Here is a 22,324-nt window from a genome sequence, read left to right on the forward strand (position 1 = left end):
GCTTTTAGTTGGCAACGGTGAAGTTCAATTTAGCGTCCTTGACATTGTTTAAATTGTCGAGAAAATCTTTAATAGAAACAGAGACAATACTTAGACAATTCTTAGACTGCTTCAGGCAAGTGAATTTTGTCTCGAATGAGTTGAAGAATTTCTAGCACAAGAGACATTGTGGGTTCAACTCCCCCCCCCCCAATGAAATCCCCCCCGCAGGAGGGGGGGATCGGAATTTAGTGACTGATTTTTTGCTTTGATTCTATTTATTTTAGGTGAAATTTTAATACTAAACCATCACTTGCCCCAGAGCCGCGGCGGTCGCAGCCAAGGGGGTTTTGAGTTTAAAACCCCTTACCAAGGGGTTTTGCAGTAAAATCCCCCTCTTCTACAAAACAAAACCGAAAAAAAAATGCAAATGACAATCCCCAATTTCCAACAGCATAGCTAAGGAAAATTTTGGATTTTAAAACCCCATCCGAAATTTACGATAAAACCCCCTCTTTAATATAAGACTATCCATACATCAGTCACCAGATTCTATGAGCGTAGCCAAGAGGAGTTTGTGTTTAAAACATCCCTCCAGCGGGGTTTATAACTAAAAACAACCTCTTCAATATAAAAAAGCAAATTATATACTCAAAATTATATGAGCGTAGCCAAGCCAGGGGGGGGGCCTCAGTTTAAACCCCCTCCTCCAGAGGGCTTTTTTTAAAGTTTAAAACCTCTCCTGAAGGTTTTGAGTTTAAATACCCCCATACAGAGAGTTTTGAGGTTGAAAACTTATTCTAAAGCAAAACTACAGTAACCAAGTTCTATGACAGTAGCTAATGGGGTTTGGAATTTTTTTTTTTAATCCACAGATTTTTTAGATTACCCCCCCCCCCAAACCAAATGATTATGACGATAAAACTTCCCTTTTTATATAAAATATAAAGCAAACTACAGTCACCTAATTCCAAGCGCGCAGCCATAGAGGTTACAAATTTCTACCAGTGGCTGGGCTCCATTAATAAAGTGCAGTGAATAGTCATCTGCCGAAATTGAAGAAGACTAAATGTGGCTCAACAAAGATCGCTAAGACGGATTTAAGGAGTCAGTCATAGAGATTGGTTCTCAATCAAGGAAATATATGCCGAACTGGGAGTCGACCCCTTAGTAAGATTGTGACAGAGCGTCGCATGAGGTTTTTGGGACATGTTCTCCGACAAAATGAATTACGCATAATAAGAGTTGCGATGACATGGAGGCCATTACAAGGAAAGCGCAAACAGGGACATCTTAGTACAACTTGGCGCTACACTTTCATGGAGGTCCTCAGAGCAGGTTGGAAGAGGCTCCAGACATTGCCAGTGACAGATTTTTGTGGAATCAGGTTGCCGCCCAATGCGTCGACCGACGCGGGAGGATCTAAGTCAGTAAGAATAGCTCATAAGGTTTTTTAAATAAAACTTTTTATAGCAGGATAATGCACTGTAGATACATCAGAATATGCATTTTGTTGGCTTTTAATACCGGAAATAGTGCTTGGCTCACAGCGCTCCCCCAGATCTCCTTGCTGGCAATGGCGGGGAGTCTATAATTTTCCCACTAACTAACGAAGGGATTAATTATCTACACACACACACATATGAATTAATTATTTTTTGCGGTGGGGGGGGGGGAGAAAAATTCCCTTCCACCCCCCCCCCCGAAAAAAATCCTGTCTACGCCCATGACAAGAGATAATGGTCAATGAACTAATAGGATTTTCTTTCTCTTTTTCATTTACTCTCTCTCTCTCTCTCTTAGGGCGAATAAAACATTCTTAAGTACACAAACTTTTACCAATCACTGGTCGGACTTGCAGCTAAATATCCTTTTAAAAAAAAAAAAAAGATGCTCTGACAAGATTTAGACCAGACATTGAAAGAGGCCTAACGTTGAAATACATTTCTATATCTACTATATAGTATTATCTTTCTAAGAATGATAAATATCACGAGATCTTCTACTCAAAGTATGCGCAGTCTCCTCTACTACCAAGTGATTTCTATCATTTCAAACTTTCATTCTGTGTTAGGCTACACAAGGTCAATAGTGCTTATACCCTCAGTGTGTAGCACGGTCAGTAGTGCTTATACCCTCAGTGTGTAGCACGGTCAGTAAGGCTTATAGCTGTACTATGTAGTAGTAGCAGTAGATAGCTCGACTTTCAAAACTAATAGACTCTGCAGAAAAAAAAAGTCAGATACGGATTCGTATAAACAAACTTGATACTTCTTTACATGGGGTCACTTACACGAGGTCCTTACATGAAAGTATTCTTATCGTTTGGCCTGTTTATCGACCAGCAATCAAAGTATTATGCTTCATTCATTGATTTATAAGATCTGTGATTGTATGTCTCTGTAGATATAACACTTCATGGACTGCACCAGGCCAAGTGGCTAGGTGATATATCAGTACAAATCAGAGAGACAAAATGTAGGCAATGGTATTGACTAGGAATTGTAAGACAATTTCGTATACAATCTTTTACTTTAAGATTTTAGAATTAAATATGAAAACTATATACTAATACACCATTTTTTAAGACGATTAAAAAGTTTCAGTTTCTATAGTAGACCTAACTGACCTATGTATCCTATACTCTTAAGCGAGTAATTCTTGTATATAGGCTATATTTATATATATATATATAATATCAGGTGACCTAGCCTCGCTCGGATGAATAATTTGTTAAGGAAGGATATATACCCGAAGTCATTTTGGGAATATTGTTGTAATTACGAAAATGAACGATCGGGTAAAGACTATCAATCCGAAGAGTTGCTTTTTCGTTCTGTCAGTTCTCAATGTAATTGTACATGGCTATTAGAATAGAAAGTCCCCCCAACAGTAGGCCTATAGAAAACCACAGCTCACGTCTTAACGTTTTACATTGCTTCTTTCGCGTAAAACTGTTGGGTTATTATAGGCTTGGAAGAAAGTCTTTGCAGTATAACTTCTAAAATGGTTACTTTCTGACATTTAATATTGCAATTAATATATTCATAATGGCTCTGAGACATGGACACTTTACAGAAAACAACTAAGACTTCTTGAGTGCTTTCACCAAAGATGCTTGCGCTCCATCATGGACATACGGTGGCAGGACCGCACTACAAACAGCGATGTCCTTGCCAACGCCGGTATGGACAGTATAGAGGGACGTTTTATAGTCCGACAGTTGCACTGGGTAGGGCACGTATCCTGTATGGGAGACGAACGTATGCCAAAGGCAGTCTTTTTTTGGTGAGCTAAAAGGTGGTCGACGTAACAGAGGCGCTCCACGGAAATTCTTCAATGACCAGCTTAGGCGTCAACTTTCCTTGGCTGACATAGAAGAGAGAACCTGGTTGTATGCGGCCTCCGAACGAGACAGCTGCCACACTGGACCCCCGAAGGTTCAAAAGCCCCGCGCTAATTCTAGGTGTAAATTATTAAATTAAACCATTATAATTTATAATAGGGTTCCCGTGGTCTCCTTGTTTTCAAGGAGCTCCTGGAAATCTCCTGAAACTCATAAAAATGTCCTTAAAAAGACAAAATTTTCCTTTTGGGGTGTCACGCCAGTCCTACGATTGATATAAAAAAAAACGGCAGCGTCAGCTTTCATTTAATAAAAATGTAATGCAAATACGAATTAATTTTCTAATACAAAATCTTTATGTTCACTTATTATCCTTATCCCTACCCTTACTGGTCCGCGCGCAATCCTCACATTTCACATGAGGGCCCCGCAAAAGTTAGGGCCGGCCCTGGTTGTGCAAGTAAGGCATAGATAAGCTGTTTTATGACCATTTCCTATGTTTTGGTATGGGACAGTAGACTTCGAAGCTTAAACACATTGCAATAATTCATCAGCAAAATAATAACAAAGTAAAAGCTACCTACGGGTGTACACAATTAAAGTGTAAACAATTTATATAGCCTACATCATGGGCGTAGCCAGGGAGGGGTTTTTGGGGTTCAACCCCCCCCCCCCGAAATGAAATCCCTGCCCGGGGGGGGGGAGGCGGAATTAAGTGACTGATTTTTGCTTTCATTTTGTTTATATTAGGTGAGATTTTAATACTAAATCATCACTTACCACAGCACAGCCGAGGGGGTTTTGAGTTAAAAACCCTCTACCAAGGGGTTTTGAGATTAAAAAAAACCCTATCAGGGGTTTTGAGATACAAATCCCTCTACCAGGGGGTTTTGAGTTTAAAACCCCCTACCAGGGGCTTTGAGTTTAAAACCCCCTTCAGGGGGTTTTGAGTTTTAAACCCCCTACCAGAGGTTTTTGCAGTTAAATCCCCCTCTTCTATAAAACAAACAAAAAATATGCAAACAACAATCCCCAAATTCTAACTGCACAGTTAAGGAAGATTTTGATTCTAAAACCCCCTCCAAAATTTACAGTAAACCCCCTCTTCAATATAAAAAAAAAACAAATTACACACTATAAAAATCTATGAGCGTAGCCAAAGGGGTTTTGAGTTTAAATCCCCCTCCTCCAGATGGCTTTTTCTTTAAAGTTTAAAACCCCTCCAGATGGTTTTGAGTTTAAAATTCCCCTACAGAGCGTTTAGAGTTGAAAACCTCTCTCTTCAATATTATTTTAAAGCAAACTACAGTCACCAAATTCGTAGCCAAATGGGGTTTCGAATTAAAAAAAAAAACAACAAACTCCAGAGATTTTTTAGTTTAAAACCCCTCAACAGATGGTTTGATGAAAAAACTTTCCTTTTCGATATAAAATCTAAAGCGAAATACAGGCATGTAATTCCAAGAGCGTAGTCAAGAAAGGTTACAAATTTCTACCAGTGGCTTAGGCTCCATTAATAAAGTGTGAATAGTCTTCTACCGAAATTGAAAAACACTAAATGTGGCTCAACAAAGATGGCTAAGACAGATTTTAGGAGTCAGTTCATAGAGATCGGGTCTAAATCAAAGAAAGCATATGCCGAACTGGGAGTCGAATCCTTAGTAAGGTTGTGACAGAGCGTCTCATGAGGTTTTGCGGGACATGTTCTCCGACAAAATGAATTACGCAAAATAAGAGTTGCGGAAACAGCTCGCCGGAAAATGCGCCGAACGGTGCGAGAGGGTCTAAGTCAGTAAGAATAGCATATTATGTTTTTGAAATAAAACTTTTTATAGCAAGATAATGCACTGCAGATACCTCAGAATATGCATTTTGTTGGCTTTCAATACCAGAAATAGTGCTCGGCGGCGGGGCTTTGCCCTTGCTAGCAAAGGGCGGGGAGTCTACAATAAACGATAAACGTCTTCCGAAAGGGTCAGAATGTAATAAAGATTAATTATGTACACACACACACATATATATATATATAATTTTTTTCCGCCGGGGGGGGGGGGGGGTCGGGGGGAATCCCCCCCCCCCCCCGAAAAAAAATCCTGGCTACGCCCATGGCCTACATACATACATTAATATATTTAATTTATTTTTCTTCCATAGTTTCATAATGGATCAATGTACAATAAGATGGTGCGCAAATGTTTAATTAGGCCAATTGAATCATTACAACTTTTTCTTGTTTGCGAAGAAAAGTCTTAAGTGTACTGCTGTGACGTAAGCGGTGTCAAGTTTTTTCCCATTGACGTCATATAGAAAATTTCATTCATAAAACATTCTAGCCAAAATTAATTTTTCGATAATGAGCCATTTTCAAACCGATATAACGGTCGACCTCGAGTTTTCCCGATGTGGCCAATGAGTTGAAATTTTTTTTCTCACTAATATGCACATACCTTGATATATATATATTTTATTTCGAAAACGGCTCTAACGATTTTCTTTACAATTTCACGTAGATATAGACAAACTCAAAAGTGACCACTGATGGATCCACCCAAGGATAAGAAATAGTTGAACCATGTTCTTGTTTTCCTTAAAAAGCAATGTCGCAAAAAAAATAATAATAACGACATACATAATCCCAAGTTTTTAATAACATGAATCTCAATTAGATTCTAAAAATATCCGTGGTATGTACATACAATTTGCATTCTTAACCTTTGGAAACGAGAATCGATAACGAGACTTCTGGACCTTAAGTAAATGTAATTTAATTCAAAACAGCGATTTCAAACAATCACCTGGCTTTAATAAAAAAAAATATAGAACAAATCTTATACTCTAGTACGAGCAATTCTTGTGTGTATTTTCTTGAAAATGTCAAGATATATGTATTTAAATGAAGGGAAATTCCTAGCTTATTCGCCACAGCGGGAACATCAAGATCGGCCGTTATATTAATTTTAGATTTTAATTTTTCATTATTGTAAAACTAATTTCGGTTTAAAATTCTCATAGACCATTTTCTGTCTTTTAGGAAGGAAATCGTTCCGATTAGTTCCAAATTTCGTCAAAGGCAAACATCTTTACGCTTATGTCACACGGCTTGGTTAGAACAAAGCACCTCCTAGTAAATAGCACAGAGTTTTAATGAATCACGGGGGCCAAAAACATGTGTGTATATCTTATAGCATTTACACCAATGTTTCCAGAAGCAACTCGTAAACATATCAACTCTCATTTGGTTAACATGCATGACTATAGTAGATGCATGACGCGTAGGACGTAATCATCTTCTTTTCTGAAGTAACATCTGTGTTATATAAGACAAGATTGGCATTTTAAAAAAAATCTGGTACAACCTAGCTATATTAGCCTATTGATAAATGATATTTCTAGACCTTTCCGCGAGAAAATTAACTGTTATATGAGTCAATAAAGCGATTTCAAACAAATATTGAGCGTTACAGTAATTAAAATAAGAAGAAAACACCCTATTATACTCTCAACGTTTTAGCAAGAAAATTGAATGTATGCCTAATATAAATAAGTCAGAAGATCGATTATAAACAAACAAAATAACATTTTATCGATATTGATACTTCTGTATCTTCTGCGAAAAAAAAATATCTGAGAAGAGCGAGATAAAAAGTAGCTATAATATTATTCTACCCAGAGAAGGATTGGCTCTATGGACATTTGGGCATTTCGAGACGTTTTTGGGACAAACTTATTATTATAATTATTCCTGCAAGAACCAGGCTCTATAAAAAGTAGATTATAAAAGATGTGTTTGTTATTTAGGCCTACATATAATGTGCATTCTTAGACTTAATAAATAAAATAGTATAGGGCTATATTAGGTCTATTTATTTATAACACCTTTTTTTTTTACAATTAACAATTTTTTGTATAACTGTTACCAAACAAACACAAAATCAACTTTTTAAATATTCTCTTCGTTACATTTAAGCCTATGTAATGTTATTTAATCTAAGTCGTGTTATATTCTATGAGAAGAACATAATTTATTTAACGGCTCGCTTTCATAAGATAAAAAGTTGCCGTTGCACAAGAGCTTAGCAAGACCTATAATATCATGAAATATTTTTTTTTCTAGTTTTTTAGATCTAAAGGTAACGGACGAACAGACAGACCACACAAAATTAATAGCAGCTTTTCCCTTTCGGGGTCCACTAAAAAGTAAAAAGATGTCTTGACACAAATTATAATTAAATTGTACGTTTGTCTATATATATTGTTCGAAACTTTAACTAGTTTCCGGTATGACGTCATCGGTACTAGAACTATAGTAAATTTGTATAAAAATAGCCTAATCTTTTCGAACTTTGACCCCGAGAACTACATCTAGATATTTAGACTACTTGCATTTGGTTGTGCAATATCGCTAGAGTATAATTTCTTTTGCTTCAATAAGTATAAAATCTAAACCTAAGTGTTTTTCGCACAGCGGCTAGATCTTGTGATCTACTTGGCAAGTAGAGGACTTGCCAGTAACTGAGTAATACTAGACTAGAGTCAGCAGAGAAAGAGTCAAGTCCAGAGAGATTCTGAGTCTATAAATTATACTACAATCTGAATCTAGAAGTATAGTAGTCTAGAGTCTAGCTAGATCTATAGATTCTAATTCTAGGAATCTATATTATTATATATAGTTATAGATCTAGTTGCCGTGAGTTTTGAATTTTGAACCCTTTGAAAGTTCTTAATACATTGACTAAAAAACCTTTCCACTTTCATCTAGATCTACCTACAAATCTGCTAGGCTGTAGTTCAGTTTTTGTGGATTCATCACTGAAGATTAAGTGTAAACAATCAATAGTTAACACTTCTAATTGTCTAATGTCACTACCCATTTGCAAGTTTTATAGTTTAAATAAATCATGCAAATTTGGTAAACATTGTAGATTTTCACATCTTACTGCAAGTGACAGACCTCCTTCATTAAAACTAGACACAAAGTATGAAGATGAACCAAGAGTAAAAAGCCAAGATACTGCTGAACAACAGTTAGACATTAACCAGTGTCCGATACCTGATAATATTTTGCAAGAAAATGAACAGACAGTAAAAACTGAGGAAGCCACAATTAGTGCAGGAGAGACATTGCTTTGTTCTTCATCGAAACAAAGCCCTATCGGAAATGGTGGTAGAAAAGTGAATCGCGCTTTTCCTTATAACGATCAAAGACCTGTTTGTCGTTATTTTTTAAATTATGGAAATTGTCGAAATGGTCGCTACTGCAGATTCTCTCATCATATTTCACAAGGTCATCATGATGATGGCTCATACTATAGACAGGAGGGATATATTCCTCCACGCTTCAGAAAAACCAATCAGCAAGCAGATCAAAAAAATGAGTTAAATGGAGATAATGAACCGATCATTAATGGCCCCAGTGCATTTATAGATAAGAATGACGCAACTGTCAAGGACAATGAAGTCAATGGCAGAAAAATTTGCCCATTTTTCAAGTCCGGACGATGTTGGAGAGGACAAAAGTGTAAATTTGAGCATGAAGGAAGAACTGCTTCAAATTTTTACATAAAAAGAATCGAGCGAAAGCCTGACAATGTAAGTTCTCAAGAATATTTTAATTCAGAAAACATTAAACCTAATGTCAGCATTAATGAGATAAAAAGGCAGCCTGCTCCTCGCACAATTGGTTTCAAACAAATTTTCACATATTCTGAGCTAGAAGAGTTTGGCATCTCTAAAGTACGAGAAGTGGACATAACAGCTATGAAGAAACGATTTCCCAAGGAAAAGATAACCATCTTAGAAGAAAAAGAATCCTTTACTATGAAGTTGCTCTTTTCACCAACTGATCCTGACTGGGTAAGACATGTTTCTAAAATGTTTTATATAATAATAGATTCATTTTATACAAGACATATTTTATTGGTTGCTGTTAATTGAATTAAATGATTTAAATGTTTTATAACTTACAGAAATAGTCTTTAAAAAAAAACAACACTTGTTTATTTCTGCAGCCATTTGATATTATACAATTTGAGTTGCTGTTTAAAGTACCAGACGATTACCCTAAGAAAGTAAGTAGGTCTTTGGAATATTTTGTTTACATTTGTGATCTCAATATCTATATTGTAAAATAATATAACTATATTATACATATGGTTTAAAATGGTTACTTTGATAGCAGTTACTTGACATAAAAAATTAATTCTTTTTGTATAAACTTACAGATGATGACTATTGTATTACCAGTAGATCAAGACTTACCAGAGACAGTGAGAAGGTAAGTGAATTATTGTTTTTAATTTGTCAAGGCAAATTAAAGCACCATGAACATTTTTGCTGCTAATTAACACTAGTTTAATGAACATATCTTCTTATATCTGCCATAATAAATATTGTTTTTACAACTTGTTTCATATTTAGATATTTGGAAGTGAGCATTAAAGAATGGTTAGATCATAAGGTTGAACAATTAACTTTGGCTGGTAAAGTGGAACTTATTTTTAGACCTTTCTTACGATGGCTTGACAGAAATATTGAAGAGTTAGTCACTGAAGCACTTCAACAGGTAAGATATAATATCAAACCTCAATTTTTTTGGTTATTATTTATAGTTAGATGTTTACGAAACATTTATTTTGTAAAAGTCTTTACATGGTTTTAGCTTTCTTTCTTTTACTCAATTGAAGGGAGACAACTTACTCACTTTATTTTTTTTTTAATACTGGTAATTTAAAAAAATGAATCCTGTTATAAAGCAAGATTTTACAGTTTTCCGCATTAAAAGAAAATCGTCTAAAATTCATTCAGTTTTCTATTTTATTTCCTCTTGTTTTCTCTCCTGATATAGTTGAAACGTGAATTGATTGCCAAAGCAGCAGGATTGGAATTCATTCCAGCAGCTAAACTCAAAGCCAGATATCAAACTCAGAGTGAGTCCAGTGAGAATCTTGACGAGGAAGCTGAGCAGAATAGCATGAGTGAGGAGGAGAGTGCCACAAGTGAAGAAGAGCAGTCCAGCGAAACAGAAACTGATTCTGATGAGGAAACATCAGGCCACCTTAAAAGATCACTTAATTTGGATCCTGACAAGAAAGGCACAGAGGTTACTCTGCAACACTTACAGCTCAGAGAAAACGCTTCTGCTATAATGTTTGAGTCTCTTAAACTCATCATCCAGTGCCAGAGATGTAAGCATCATTCTGAGCTGAAAGTGCCTCAGAACAAAGTGATGTCCATCCACTGTGAGAAGTGCAACCTAAACCAGTTTGTCAACTACAGGCCATCACTGATACACCAGTTCACATCAGTGGTGGGATACTTAGACGTGGATGGATGCCAAGCTTTTGACTTGATTTTGCAAGATAGTAGGATTGTGGTCACCTGCTTGGGCTGCAGTAAACAAACTAAATTAGATGTAAGTTCAATCATAGAGTATGACCTTTTTATTTCGCTATAACTTAGAGCATCCTCCAGCCCATTATACAATTTTTTAGTTGATATAATCCATTAGATTTGCTATAGCATAGTTTCACCTTTCTTTTTATTGATGTACTTGGTTTGAAGTTGATATTTACTACTTCAGCTTTTATTTTGTGTGTACTTCATTGTTACTATTTTTAAATTCAGTTTTCTTAAAAGAAACCATTTTATGATCATTAGGGCATGGTTAGCGGTCAAATGATTGATGGATGGTGTCAAGCTTGTAATGCAAGGTTCAAACTAGCAACAGAAGCTGTGAAGTTTACTCAGCTTTTACCTTCTGGTATCAATACAGGTACAGATATAGACATAATTATTATAATGTTTTTAATAGCATAGAATTGTGAATGATTCAATATTGCTACTCCCACCCTTCGCACATAGCATTATACAGTAGAAGATCAAGTCTTTGTGAGAAAACTTTTCCATTCCAAGAAATGTTAAAACTTCTCATGTCAAAGGTGACAAGAATACACTTGCTCACATTTTTTTACAACTAATTTCACAACGCTAAACAGAAGAACAACAAATGGGCATCATTGTGACACAATGTTGATGATGAAAATAAACTGAACTATCCTATGATGTTGAGTTCTGTATATCAGAGTTGAGAAAAAATGTAATTGGCTACATTAACCCGAAACCTATTTCATAAAAATTCTTTAATAATGCATTTAAACTTTATAAAAATGTTCACTATAATATATAGTTTTTCTATTTGGCTAGCTTGCACTAAAGTGGTTGAAGTGCCAACAACTAGAGTCAAGAAGCCTCCTAAAGATCCAGCCATCCGAGAAGGTTATCCTTTACCTGAGTTTGGAACATGCAAACATTACAAGCACAGTTATCGCTGGATGAGATTCCCTTGTTGTGGCAAAGCTTACCCTTGTGATGTCTGCCATGACAAAAAAGAGGACCATGAAATGATAATGGCCACTCGAATGATCTGTGGGCATTGCTGCAAAGAACAGGTAATTTTGTGCTAGCTAGTGTATATTTATGTATAGACTACACTTTTGAAAATGTGTTGACCTAACAATGAAAGTGAGTTTTTTCTCCTTTTAGTTCTATGTGCTTCTCCCAGCAATGTGTCCACCTCTCCAACAAAACTTAATTAGTAGTCCTATTTAACTTCTTTCCCTAAATTAAAATTTGCAGACATGGAATTTAATGATGATGTCATCACCTTGTAAATAACAATTTTATGTAGAAAGATAAAAGATGCTAAAATACTAATTTAGATGTAGAATGCATTTATATAGAGAAATAAAATGTAATCTGAAGACAAAAAAAGATGTTTCATTGCTAGGCTGCAAACTTTTCTTGCTTGTGGTACATAGAGGACATTATGAATTAATATAGTTTTTTAATATACTGAATTAATTTTTTTATTAGAATTATTCTGGGTCCAGACCTTGCAATAGCTGTGGTCAACATATGACAAAAGTCCGTTCATCTCATTGGGAAGGTGGCACTGGATGCAGAGACAAGATTGCAATGAGCAAGACAGACCAGCAGAAGTACAAAAACATGAACAAGACCCAGTCCAATCATAAGAAGAAACTACAAAGTGGAGCAACCAAAAAGAACACAAAACTCCGTCATAGTTGAATTCTGTTGAACAGATGTTCACATGAAGAAAGAAATCTTTTTCATTTTGCATGATAGTGTATAATATTATATAACATTGATCTACATTTTGTTGTACAATCCTTATTCTTTCAACTAAGCTAAGACAACTAATAGGTGAAATCAGCCATTTTTATTAGTTAATAAATTCAATTACTTCCCCTTGCATTAAAAAAAAATACATTACAACTTACATTTAATTCTTTTTTCAATCTTTTGGTTACAAATATTTATTCTAAAGATGTTACATTCAATTTCTTTTTTTTTCTTACAAGTCTACAATTTTTTGTTTTTAATTAGAAAAACATAGTTCAATTTTTATTATTTTGTATTAGCTGAGGCTAAAACATTTGCTTGATTACATGAAAGTATTTGGGTAGTTTATTAAATAATAAAATAGTCTTTATTACATATCTATTCCATTTCTAAAAAGAAAAATACAACTTATAATGACTGGCCTATATCAGCTATTCAAGATCCAGTATTCCCATTCATCTGGTCTATCAATTGAAAGTGATGATTTTTTTTATCTTTAATATCTTAAAATAATTAAGTTGCGATAGAAAAATTGAGAAAAATGATGTTTTTAGTTCTGTATTGTCTTTTTAATTTTCCTCAAACTTGAACAGTTTGACATTTCTGAGATTCACATAGTTTTTGTTGATTATAATAAATGTTTGTTTGTTTGTTTTTTTATGTTGACTGTTAGAATATTATGAGCAGCTGGGGATGTTATTTCCTCTTTTTTAAATTTTTGTAATGTCTAATTATAATCAAAGAAATATTTAGTGGTTGATCTGTTGTTTGCATAAATAAATTATCTGAAAATTTCTACTGAAGACATTCAGACTTGTCTTCTCATGGTGTTTTAAGTTAATATTGTTTGTTGTAATCAACTGACATAAGATCTAGTACAAACTTAACTAAAGAGAGAGAAGTTATCAGATATTTAGCAGAATAGGCATTCAATGTTAGCACCTTTTTTTTCATGTTTTTTTTTTTTTATCATTTACATAATTTAGAAATCTGCAAATCTCATCTTGCAATGAAGAAAAAGCTGAGTGAGCAATACTTATTTCATTTGCACTAATACTTTTAGTACCTGTGCAAGTATTAAAATTTATCTTTTTCCATGCTTACAAAATTGTAAATGGTCTACATTAGTGAAATAGAAATGAAACACTTGTAAAGTGACTAGTCCCAAAACTTCCATTGACTAATGTGTAAACACATACCATGTAATCAGTGCAAGACTGCCAACTCCCCAGCCTACTCCCATAATGGGCACCAGTACCTTGACATTTCAAAAAGTATAAAATATTTGACAAAATATTCATATTAATTATAAGGGAAATGAGATTAAATGTACAAGTATTCTATTTCTTTCTTCACAAATAGGACATGCTTCTAGGTTTGTTAATATTAAGTGAATTTGTATTGAAGCTTGAAAAGGGTAGAGGACTGCACATACTAAAATCCAGCAGGAATTCACCTATCTGGAGAGGGGGCGTGGCTCTATATTTAATTTATTTCTACATCTAAGTGGATGGAAACATTTTTGTCAATGAGGAAATACGTTCCATGCAGGTTAATCAACATTAGATATCTTATTATTAGTTAAATCAACATTAGCTATCTTATTATTAGTTAAATCAACATTAGCTATCTATTATTAGCTAATTAATCTATTATTAATCTGCTCAGCCTCTTATATTTCATGGAATTTTTCTGTGTGAAAGTAGAGGCAAAATAAAACTATACTATTGAAAAGAAAAACTCCTAGGCTGTACACCTCATAATTAATACAAGTGAAAACATGACTAAGTAACATTACTTTAGTAGAGGTACCTTATGGGACTGATAATTGGTTTTCAAAATATATGTCATGGCATCCTGGATTCTTCACTTATTTCATTATTAAATAGAGTTTTGCTACCTTGTTAAAACAAGGGCGCAATGGAAACTAATACATTGAACAAAAGCGACTTTTGATGAAGAATTAGAAAACGAAAGATCTCATGTATTACGCTTCAATCGACGTGATTACATCACACAAAATAGACCCTAGCCTCGTTTTGAAAACTTCGATCCACTTGTCTGAGAGAATAAAAAGATTCGTTTCGAGTTTTTTTTACAGAAATAACTTTTCAAACATTTTTACAGACACATATATCGATTACAGAAATGAATGATGTATATCAAATTATGGAAATTCTATTTCACACAACTAGCTTCATCTAAAGCACATTATCAATAATGACCTTAAATAAACCAATACAAACAGTTATTACCATTTACGTAACAAACTTAGTAGAAGAATAATGAATATTTTTTGTTAACTTCTTTTGCATTTTTTTTTTGGTTATTGTACAGTAGATTGTAATGACACTATCTTCCTTTTTAATGTTCTAAAAAAAAGTATTAATAGGCTGGTATATGCATAGAAAATATAGGCCTTAAGCTACCTATATTTGAATTAAAAATAACAGAAGGATACATTTTGAGAAGACCAAAAGGTAGCTACTGTTGCACCCACACACTCAAGCACCATGTACGTGATGATCAAATGAAATCGAATTTTCAATGACACTTTTTGTTTTTGCGATGTGACAGATAGGACATTACAAAAAGTAAAAGGGAGTCGCTAAGAAACGACATTTGTAAACATCAGCAAGCCCTAGCTGGACCATGGAACATTGTGAGAAAATGGATGAAGTTTTTAGAGATCTAATAAAATAAAGCGTAGGAAAGTTTTACTCTCATTGAAGGTCAGTCCATGTGACTGGAGGAGTTAATTTCTTCTTTTGCATCCTCCATATTGCACCATGCGCGAAAAAAGATGCGCGACGGCACTCCCCTAGTAAAAACTAGGAGCTGTTGTTCCATTAGTATAGTTCCATGGCTGGACAAGGCACGTGAATCTAAAAAATTAGATTTTTTAAACCAGTACTATTTCTTTTTATACAAATCATGGAACTATACTAAAATAACATCTTCAATATGATCTCCATCATTTCCAATGCAATAATCAATGCGTCTATAGTAATTCACATCCTATATTGTAAATATCTATTCTATGTGGCCAGACTTTGCGGACACTGTAGGCATATATATATATATATAGAGAGAGAGAGGCTATAGGCCTACATTCATTCGTCTCCTGCCCGCTGCTGCAATTTTGAGTCGTCTTGCAGGCTAGGACGCAATCTATATATATAATTCTCTTCTTCCCTCAACAGTTTAAACAAGTAGTAAGGAGTAAAGGAAAGATCACTCTGTGGATAGTTTACGAGAAAACAAGAGGGGGGAGGGGGAGAACACGTAGTCACAAAATAGTAGGACAGGACCGTTGCAATATAACTCTTTGTTTTTTATTTCTACCTCACGAAAAAAAAAAAGGGGGGGGGGACGGGGAGTAATCTACTCTGTAGTAACTATCGAAGCGACAGAGCACGCTCAAGAGTTTGGAAACAATGGAAAGATCACTCTTTTATTTTTGCAACTCGGACGGAGGGAGTTATCCTATGAAATTTAAGAGTGAAAAAAAAAAGACAAATTTCGTCTGTATATTTCAGGAGATTGGTATGAGTTTTCAAAAGATTTTTAATAATTTCCGGATATTTCCAGGACTTTTTCGTATATTTTGCAATTTCAGGAGATTTCCAGGACCTCCTGTTAAATCGACAGGAGGCCGCGGGAAATCTGTTATAAGTAATAAAATGGTTTAATTTAATAATTTGTACACCTAAAATTAGCGCGGGTCCTATAAAAGTGCTGGGCCCACTGCGGTCGCATAGGTTGCAGTGGCCTAAGGTTGGCCCTGCAAAATAGCGGCGTATGCCACGCCGTCGGTCGACTAGTAATCTTTATTGTTGAAGGAAGTTAAGAGACGTTCGAACAAAATTGGTTGAAAGGAACAAATAAATAGATACATATCAATTAAGTGTTTATGTACAATCATGTTTTCGATAGCCCGTGAGCGCTTTAAGTCTTCAATCACACATTGATGATTTGAAAACAAACAAACAAAAAACTTCTGTGATTACATCGCATGAGGGCAAAGTAAGAGGATAGAAAGAGAAAAGATAAGAGTGAGTAAAAACGAAAGGGCTGGTGGCTGTCTCTGCAGTCAACTATAGCGACTACATTTTCGTTTCTTGCAAAGATAACGCGAAATGTAAAGGAAACCTTAGTTTGTTCGCTGATAGGCTCACCAATTAATTCAAAGTTTCGTCATAAGCGTCCTCAACAAGTTTGTCTTTCTTTTATGTTTGCAATTTAAAAAAAAAAAAAGTGGACTGGTCGAATAGATTTTAATACTTCCGCACCTCATCTCAGAATTGAAATAATTGCGTCTTCGTTCTGGCCTCTCCTGGTGTCAACACCCATGGGAGAACTGATCTGTGAATTGCTTTGCCCCCAAATGATCCAATTATAACTAGCCTATACATCTCTGTTCCATCCATCCCCAGAAATAGGCCTACTGGTTCAAATGCATTAGGTTTAACTTTGAAAATATCTCTCCCTTTTATCAATATTTAATACTGATCACACAGTGTGTATAATAGAATTCATTTTATGTAATAACCAATTATGCTAGACGCTGAGTATAGCCCTTTGATCCACTTAAACACTTTAAGATTAAAAATTTTTAAATTATCTTATATTATCTTATACAGACGTTCCTACCAAAAAGAAGATACTTCATGCACGTATCAATGTGTAAATCTTGACTTACATGTTAATTAGAGACAAACTCTGCTAAGTCATTGGTTTCCCTGGCTGATTCAGGCAACCCTTTCTATGCTCTAATGGTACTAGGGAAGAGGAGCTCTTGTACAAATCTGGAATAAGAAATGTTCCTTTATCTTTCTGAGTATTGTATTAGTTTTCTTTTTCTATTTGTAAGTTATGGTTCATTGTTTTATAGCTACTTTACTTTTTAGTCTTCTGTCCTGAAGTGTCTCTAAATTTAGTGATTTTAATAATAGTGTTACTCTAGTCCAGAGGTTCTCAATCTGTAGGTCACGACTCCACTGGCGGATCGAATAACGATTTTCCAGGGGTCGCCTAGGATCATCGGAAAAAAAAAGATTTTCGTCCAAAGACCTTGACATTGCACACAATTGTTCATGGGTAGCTACTTTTTTTTATTACTATCATTGTCATTCGAGAACAAAAGTTGTAAGCAACTGAATCAGAATAATTCCAAACGTTTTAATTGTCACAACATAAGTATTTGTAACAGTTTAAATTACTGTTCATCAAACGTTCTGACGAAACGCAACGTTACGCCATTGCGGAATCAGATTAATTATTACTATGGTGAAGATTTATGCAAGTAATTTAAAACCAGATTTGTTTAAGATTAGTAATACGCCATAATTTTATAGTCCATGCTAGAATAGATAGTACACACACTATGGAATAACCCCTGAAAATAAAATGATGATTTTTAACGATATGGTTTTACTTCAATAGTTACAGCAGGAATTGAGAAACCGCAATGCGTTATTGGTAACGATGTTCTATGATCCGAATCAATGAATCTGAACAATCTGAAACGTCATTTTGATATCAAACATCCGAGCTTTACCGACAACGTCATAAAATGTAAACGGACGGAATCAAGAAAGCCTAACTGGCAAATACAATAAACAAGACATAGCAGTCGTTGAAGCTTCTTATATGGGTGGCCCTCAGAATGGCTAGAACTATGAAACGTCACATCATTGTTGTTGGGTTATTGTTGCCAGCGGTCCCATAACATTTGTTATGTGAAAAAATATGAGCCTCAGCTCTGGACGAAAAGAGTGCCATACGAAAAATGGCCGGATCCTCTACCACCAAAGCGAAAGCCACCTTAACCTGCGATATATGTCTCTCCAAACTAGAGCTCCACAGCCACATGAAAAAGTGTTCGAGATGAACCATAGTCGTTCTATAACTGAAGGAGGCCAACACATTGTGTCCAGCGGGCAAATACATTGTTCGAGTAATGATTAGAGCCGAATTAGATAGATCTGCTCAATTTAGTTCAATCTCCGTATCTAATGACACTGTTCTCAGAAAAACTGACATGTCTGGAGATCTATCGATCAGATAATCCTGGAAGTTATATATTTTATCTCTGCATGTGGTCCTGTCTGTTGCATAGGCCACCAACCAGCTTCCTCCATGCGTATCGTTTCTGGGCAATCTCTCTACTGTTTCAACTTGGCATCTGCTTCCAAAGGCGGTGCCATGTCTTAAGTGAAGGGGAAGACTTGTCTTGTGATGTCGGATGCAGGCTTGTGAAGGGTGTGGCTCAACTTCAAATGTTTATCATCCAGCTTCAAGAATCCAAAGATGTTGCAAATTGATTACAATTAATAGTTTACGTGAGGAGGGCGATTTTAAAAACGAGTTTCTCTTTTGCTAACTTATTGAAAATACTTCTACAGCTCGTGATGTATTCGTTCATCTTTGAAACAGTATAAAATCTTTTGCCAAAAAATGTTTGTAGTGTCTGCAAAGATGCTGCTCCTAGTTTGCTTGCATGTTGGTATGGATTTCCACTTTTGCTACAGAATGAGTCACCAAAAGGCATCAAAACTCATCAACGAATGCCACAAGAATTACAAGAAGAAATAGAAAACGATGTTAGTGCTTCAATTTTGTGAGATCAATTGTTTTAAACTGTCCACTGTTTTCAAAGTGTTTGAATGAGTTTGATGCGTCCAACACTATTCTGCTTGTTCACATTGAAGTGAGATTGCTGTCGAGAGACAAAGTTCTAAAACGTTTGTTTTCTTTTTATATTCGAGATGAATTAATTTTTAATTATAAAGCATAGTTTATAAAGGTGAAAGTAAAATACATAAATTATAACCTGTTTGACATCTTGTCATCTTAATTGAGTTCCATTTCCAACAACATATCTTTGCGAAACAGGATTTTCCAACCTGTTACATATGCTCCGTAATGTTTTCCAACCGTCCGGGGGCGCCGGTGCTTAATGGTTAAGCGCTTGGCTTCCGAACCTGCGGTTCTCAGTTCGAGTCTCCATGAAGACTGGGATCTTGAATTTCAGGATTTTTTGGGGCGCCCCTGATTCCCCCCCCCCCCCCCAGATTTAATGGGTACCTGATTTTAGTTGGGGGAAAAGAAAGATTGTTGGTCGTAGTGATGGCCACATGACACCATACTCGTTAACCGTTGGCCGAAGAAACAGATGACATTGACATCATCTGACCTATAGATTGCAAGCAAGGGTGGACTGGGTGTCAAAATCGGCCCAGGCATGTCTCTACACTCCGCCCATAAATTGTATATCATACGATGGGCCTCCAATTCTAGGCTTACCTGTTCTCAAAATCGTTATGTTAAGTTTAATAATGTATCTATAACTGTACGCATACTCTATATCTTTGTAAGATATAAAGGCCCCATGTTGCTTTTTCATCGCTAAGTGTGTAGGCCCTAAAAGGATAAATCTTACAAGTTGCACTTCTCTACGGATGTAGGCTATTACATTATTTTGGAAAATGTCTTAAATTAAATTAGTATTAGGACTATTTAGGACCTACAATGTAGTCTATAAACGATTTTTTTTAACACGACGCTCAGATAATGTTATAAAGCTATTAACAATTTAATACGTACCAAAGTGGCATTCATGTGTACCTTTAGGTGACCCTACCGGCCCATTTGGGTACCGGCCCACTGGACATTTGCCCGAATACCCATATAGCCAGTCCGCCCCTGATCGCAAGGTCTATAAAGGGAAACTTTTACTAATGTTTTCAAGCCTGCAAATAACACAATTTTTTATCACTTACTACCTACATGGGGTGCACCAGACACCATCAGACGTAAATTAGGCCTACATTTAAAAAAAGAAGAAGAGGGGAGGGGGCCGGAACTTACAGCGTCAGGTCCGTCGGGAGGTCTTGGTATACTGAGCCGAACTATAGCGTTTGTAATGCGGTTTATTGTCTAGTTGTGATACCTAATATTAAAAAAAGCATCATGGTTCAGACAGCTAAAAAGTCTATAACTCGAAGTGTACCATTGAGTCAGACTTTTCTTTAGGTTTAGGCCAATATGTTTATCATCAGAACCAAAATGAAGTTTGAAGACACAGCCAGTGTTAGCAAGTAGGCTTCATCTGCGCTGATAGACCTGTACACTCTTGGTTATCATGTGATTTTAGATTAATTATCAATGCTACCAGCAATAAACATTTTGTATACGCGCGTCACATAATCAGTTAGGCCATCTTTATCTATGTCGTCCATAAAACGCAAGTTTTTTTAAATTTTTAAATACTATTGCCATCACTGCTCACAGTATATTAGTGGTCACCCAGAACTTTGTTTTCTTAAGAAGACATTTCACATGATAGGCCTACTTTTATGCATACACCTTTGTTTTGCTTCAAGTGTGGTCTTGAACGTTTAACTATTTAGTTTCAATGTTCGTTAGTTGAGGTTCTGGATTACTTTAGTGCGTGTCATATTATTAATATGCCGAATGTCAAAGTACTCACATGCCAATTTCTCGATGGCGATCATCTGGTGTAGAAAGTAGGCCTTATTTTTGACAAATAACCTGAGATTCAACATATGCTCTTTGAGATGTGTCATTATCTACCATACGTCTGCCAGTTCTTTGAATAAAATCTTGACTGCTTGCTGCTTTAGACGGTAAGAACTTTGTTAAGTCAATGTTATATAGGTGACATGTAAAATTCAAGAACATTAAAGGAGTTTGAGCATATGGTTATGGTCGTAGCCTTCTCGTCTGCTTATATTTTACCCCCCCCCTTTCACTGTTCCCCCCCCACACACACACACACAATACATGCACTACTTTTAAATGAAACGTCTCTTCCCCAATAACACACTTTTTGGTCCTTGTATATTTAGTGGAACCGCTAGAATTACAATTAAATCGCATATTTTTTTGGCATATTCCAGTAGAAAGCCTGATTCCCAACCATGAACTTAATTATAGGTTACCCCACTTTTTTTTTTTTTGGCTTCCATCAAATGAAAAGACAGTAAAGAAAAGTTTTAAACAAAGAATAATCTTCTTTGAATCACCCGTTGCATCCTAGCATATAATAATGCCACTGCACTGTACACATTTTTACACAAATTATAGAAGTATTGATAAATAAATTGATAAATAAATCATTGAAATATCACTATTCTCAACTTAGTCCATTCTTTAAATATAACTATATCTAAATACGAACTTTTTTTTTAGAATAACACATCTTCACTAAACCTTATTATACCCCCCCCCAAAAAAAAATATCCAAAAAACACACACACACATTTAATATGCCATTAGGCCTATATTCACTGTGACAAATTTTTAGGATTTTTGATTTAGAGTATCAGAGGCCTACTTGAAGATCTAGATCTATATAAGTCGTTCTAAAATTGTGCTACACACTAACGTTAACTATCTTAACTATAGTCTTTACATTTCAAACTGTAGTAGGTCATTTTCAACACATACACACACACACGCGCGCTATCATACAGATCTTACGTTTTCTTTGTAAATACACATTAGATAATAACACTGATCTTATCTTATCTTATATGATACAGACGTCACTTCAAAAAAAAAAAAAAAAAGAAGATGATTACGTCCTACGCGTCATGCATTTAGTCATGACCTAAACTCCGCCAAGTCACTGGTTTTCCTGACTAGCTCAGGCAACCCATTCCATGTTCTAATAGCGCTAGGGAAGAAGGAGCTTTTGTACAAATTTGTCCTAGCATATGGAACTAGGGATTTGTCTTTATCTTTGTGTCTTTCTGAGTATTTTAATTTTTTTTTTGTTTGTATTTGAAGATTATGGTTCAGTGTTTTATGTATTATCGCTACTTTACTTTT

At 35.4% G+C, this 22,324-nt stretch overlaps 1 protein-coding gene across 1 annotated transcript; it reads left to right on the top strand.

The window, feature by feature from the left end:
* The first annotated feature begins 7,674 nt into the window (after positions 1–7,674).
* On the top strand, positions 7,675–13,269 carry LOC106066597 (uncharacterized). Its single transcript, XM_013225667.2, has 9 exons — positions 7,675–7,872; positions 8,085–9,178; positions 9,334–9,393; positions 9,547–9,599; positions 9,743–9,887; positions 10,170–10,736; positions 10,982–11,096; positions 11,528–11,772; positions 12,197–13,269. The coding sequence occupies exons 2-9, from the start codon at positions 8,183–8,185 to the stop codon at positions 12,410–12,412; spliced, it is 2,397 nt and encodes a 798-aa protein (XP_013081121.2). The 5' UTR covers positions 7,675–7,872; positions 8,085–8,182; the 3' UTR covers positions 12,413–13,269.
* Positions 13,270–22,324: the final 9,055 nt, after the last annotated feature.

Source organism: Biomphalaria glabrata, chromosome 1 (genome assembly GCF_947242115.1).
Source record: "Biomphalaria glabrata chromosome 1, xgBioGlab47.1, whole genome shotgun sequence".
NCBI classification, from domain to species: domain Eukaryota; kingdom Metazoa; phylum Mollusca; class Gastropoda; family Planorbidae; genus Biomphalaria; species Biomphalaria glabrata.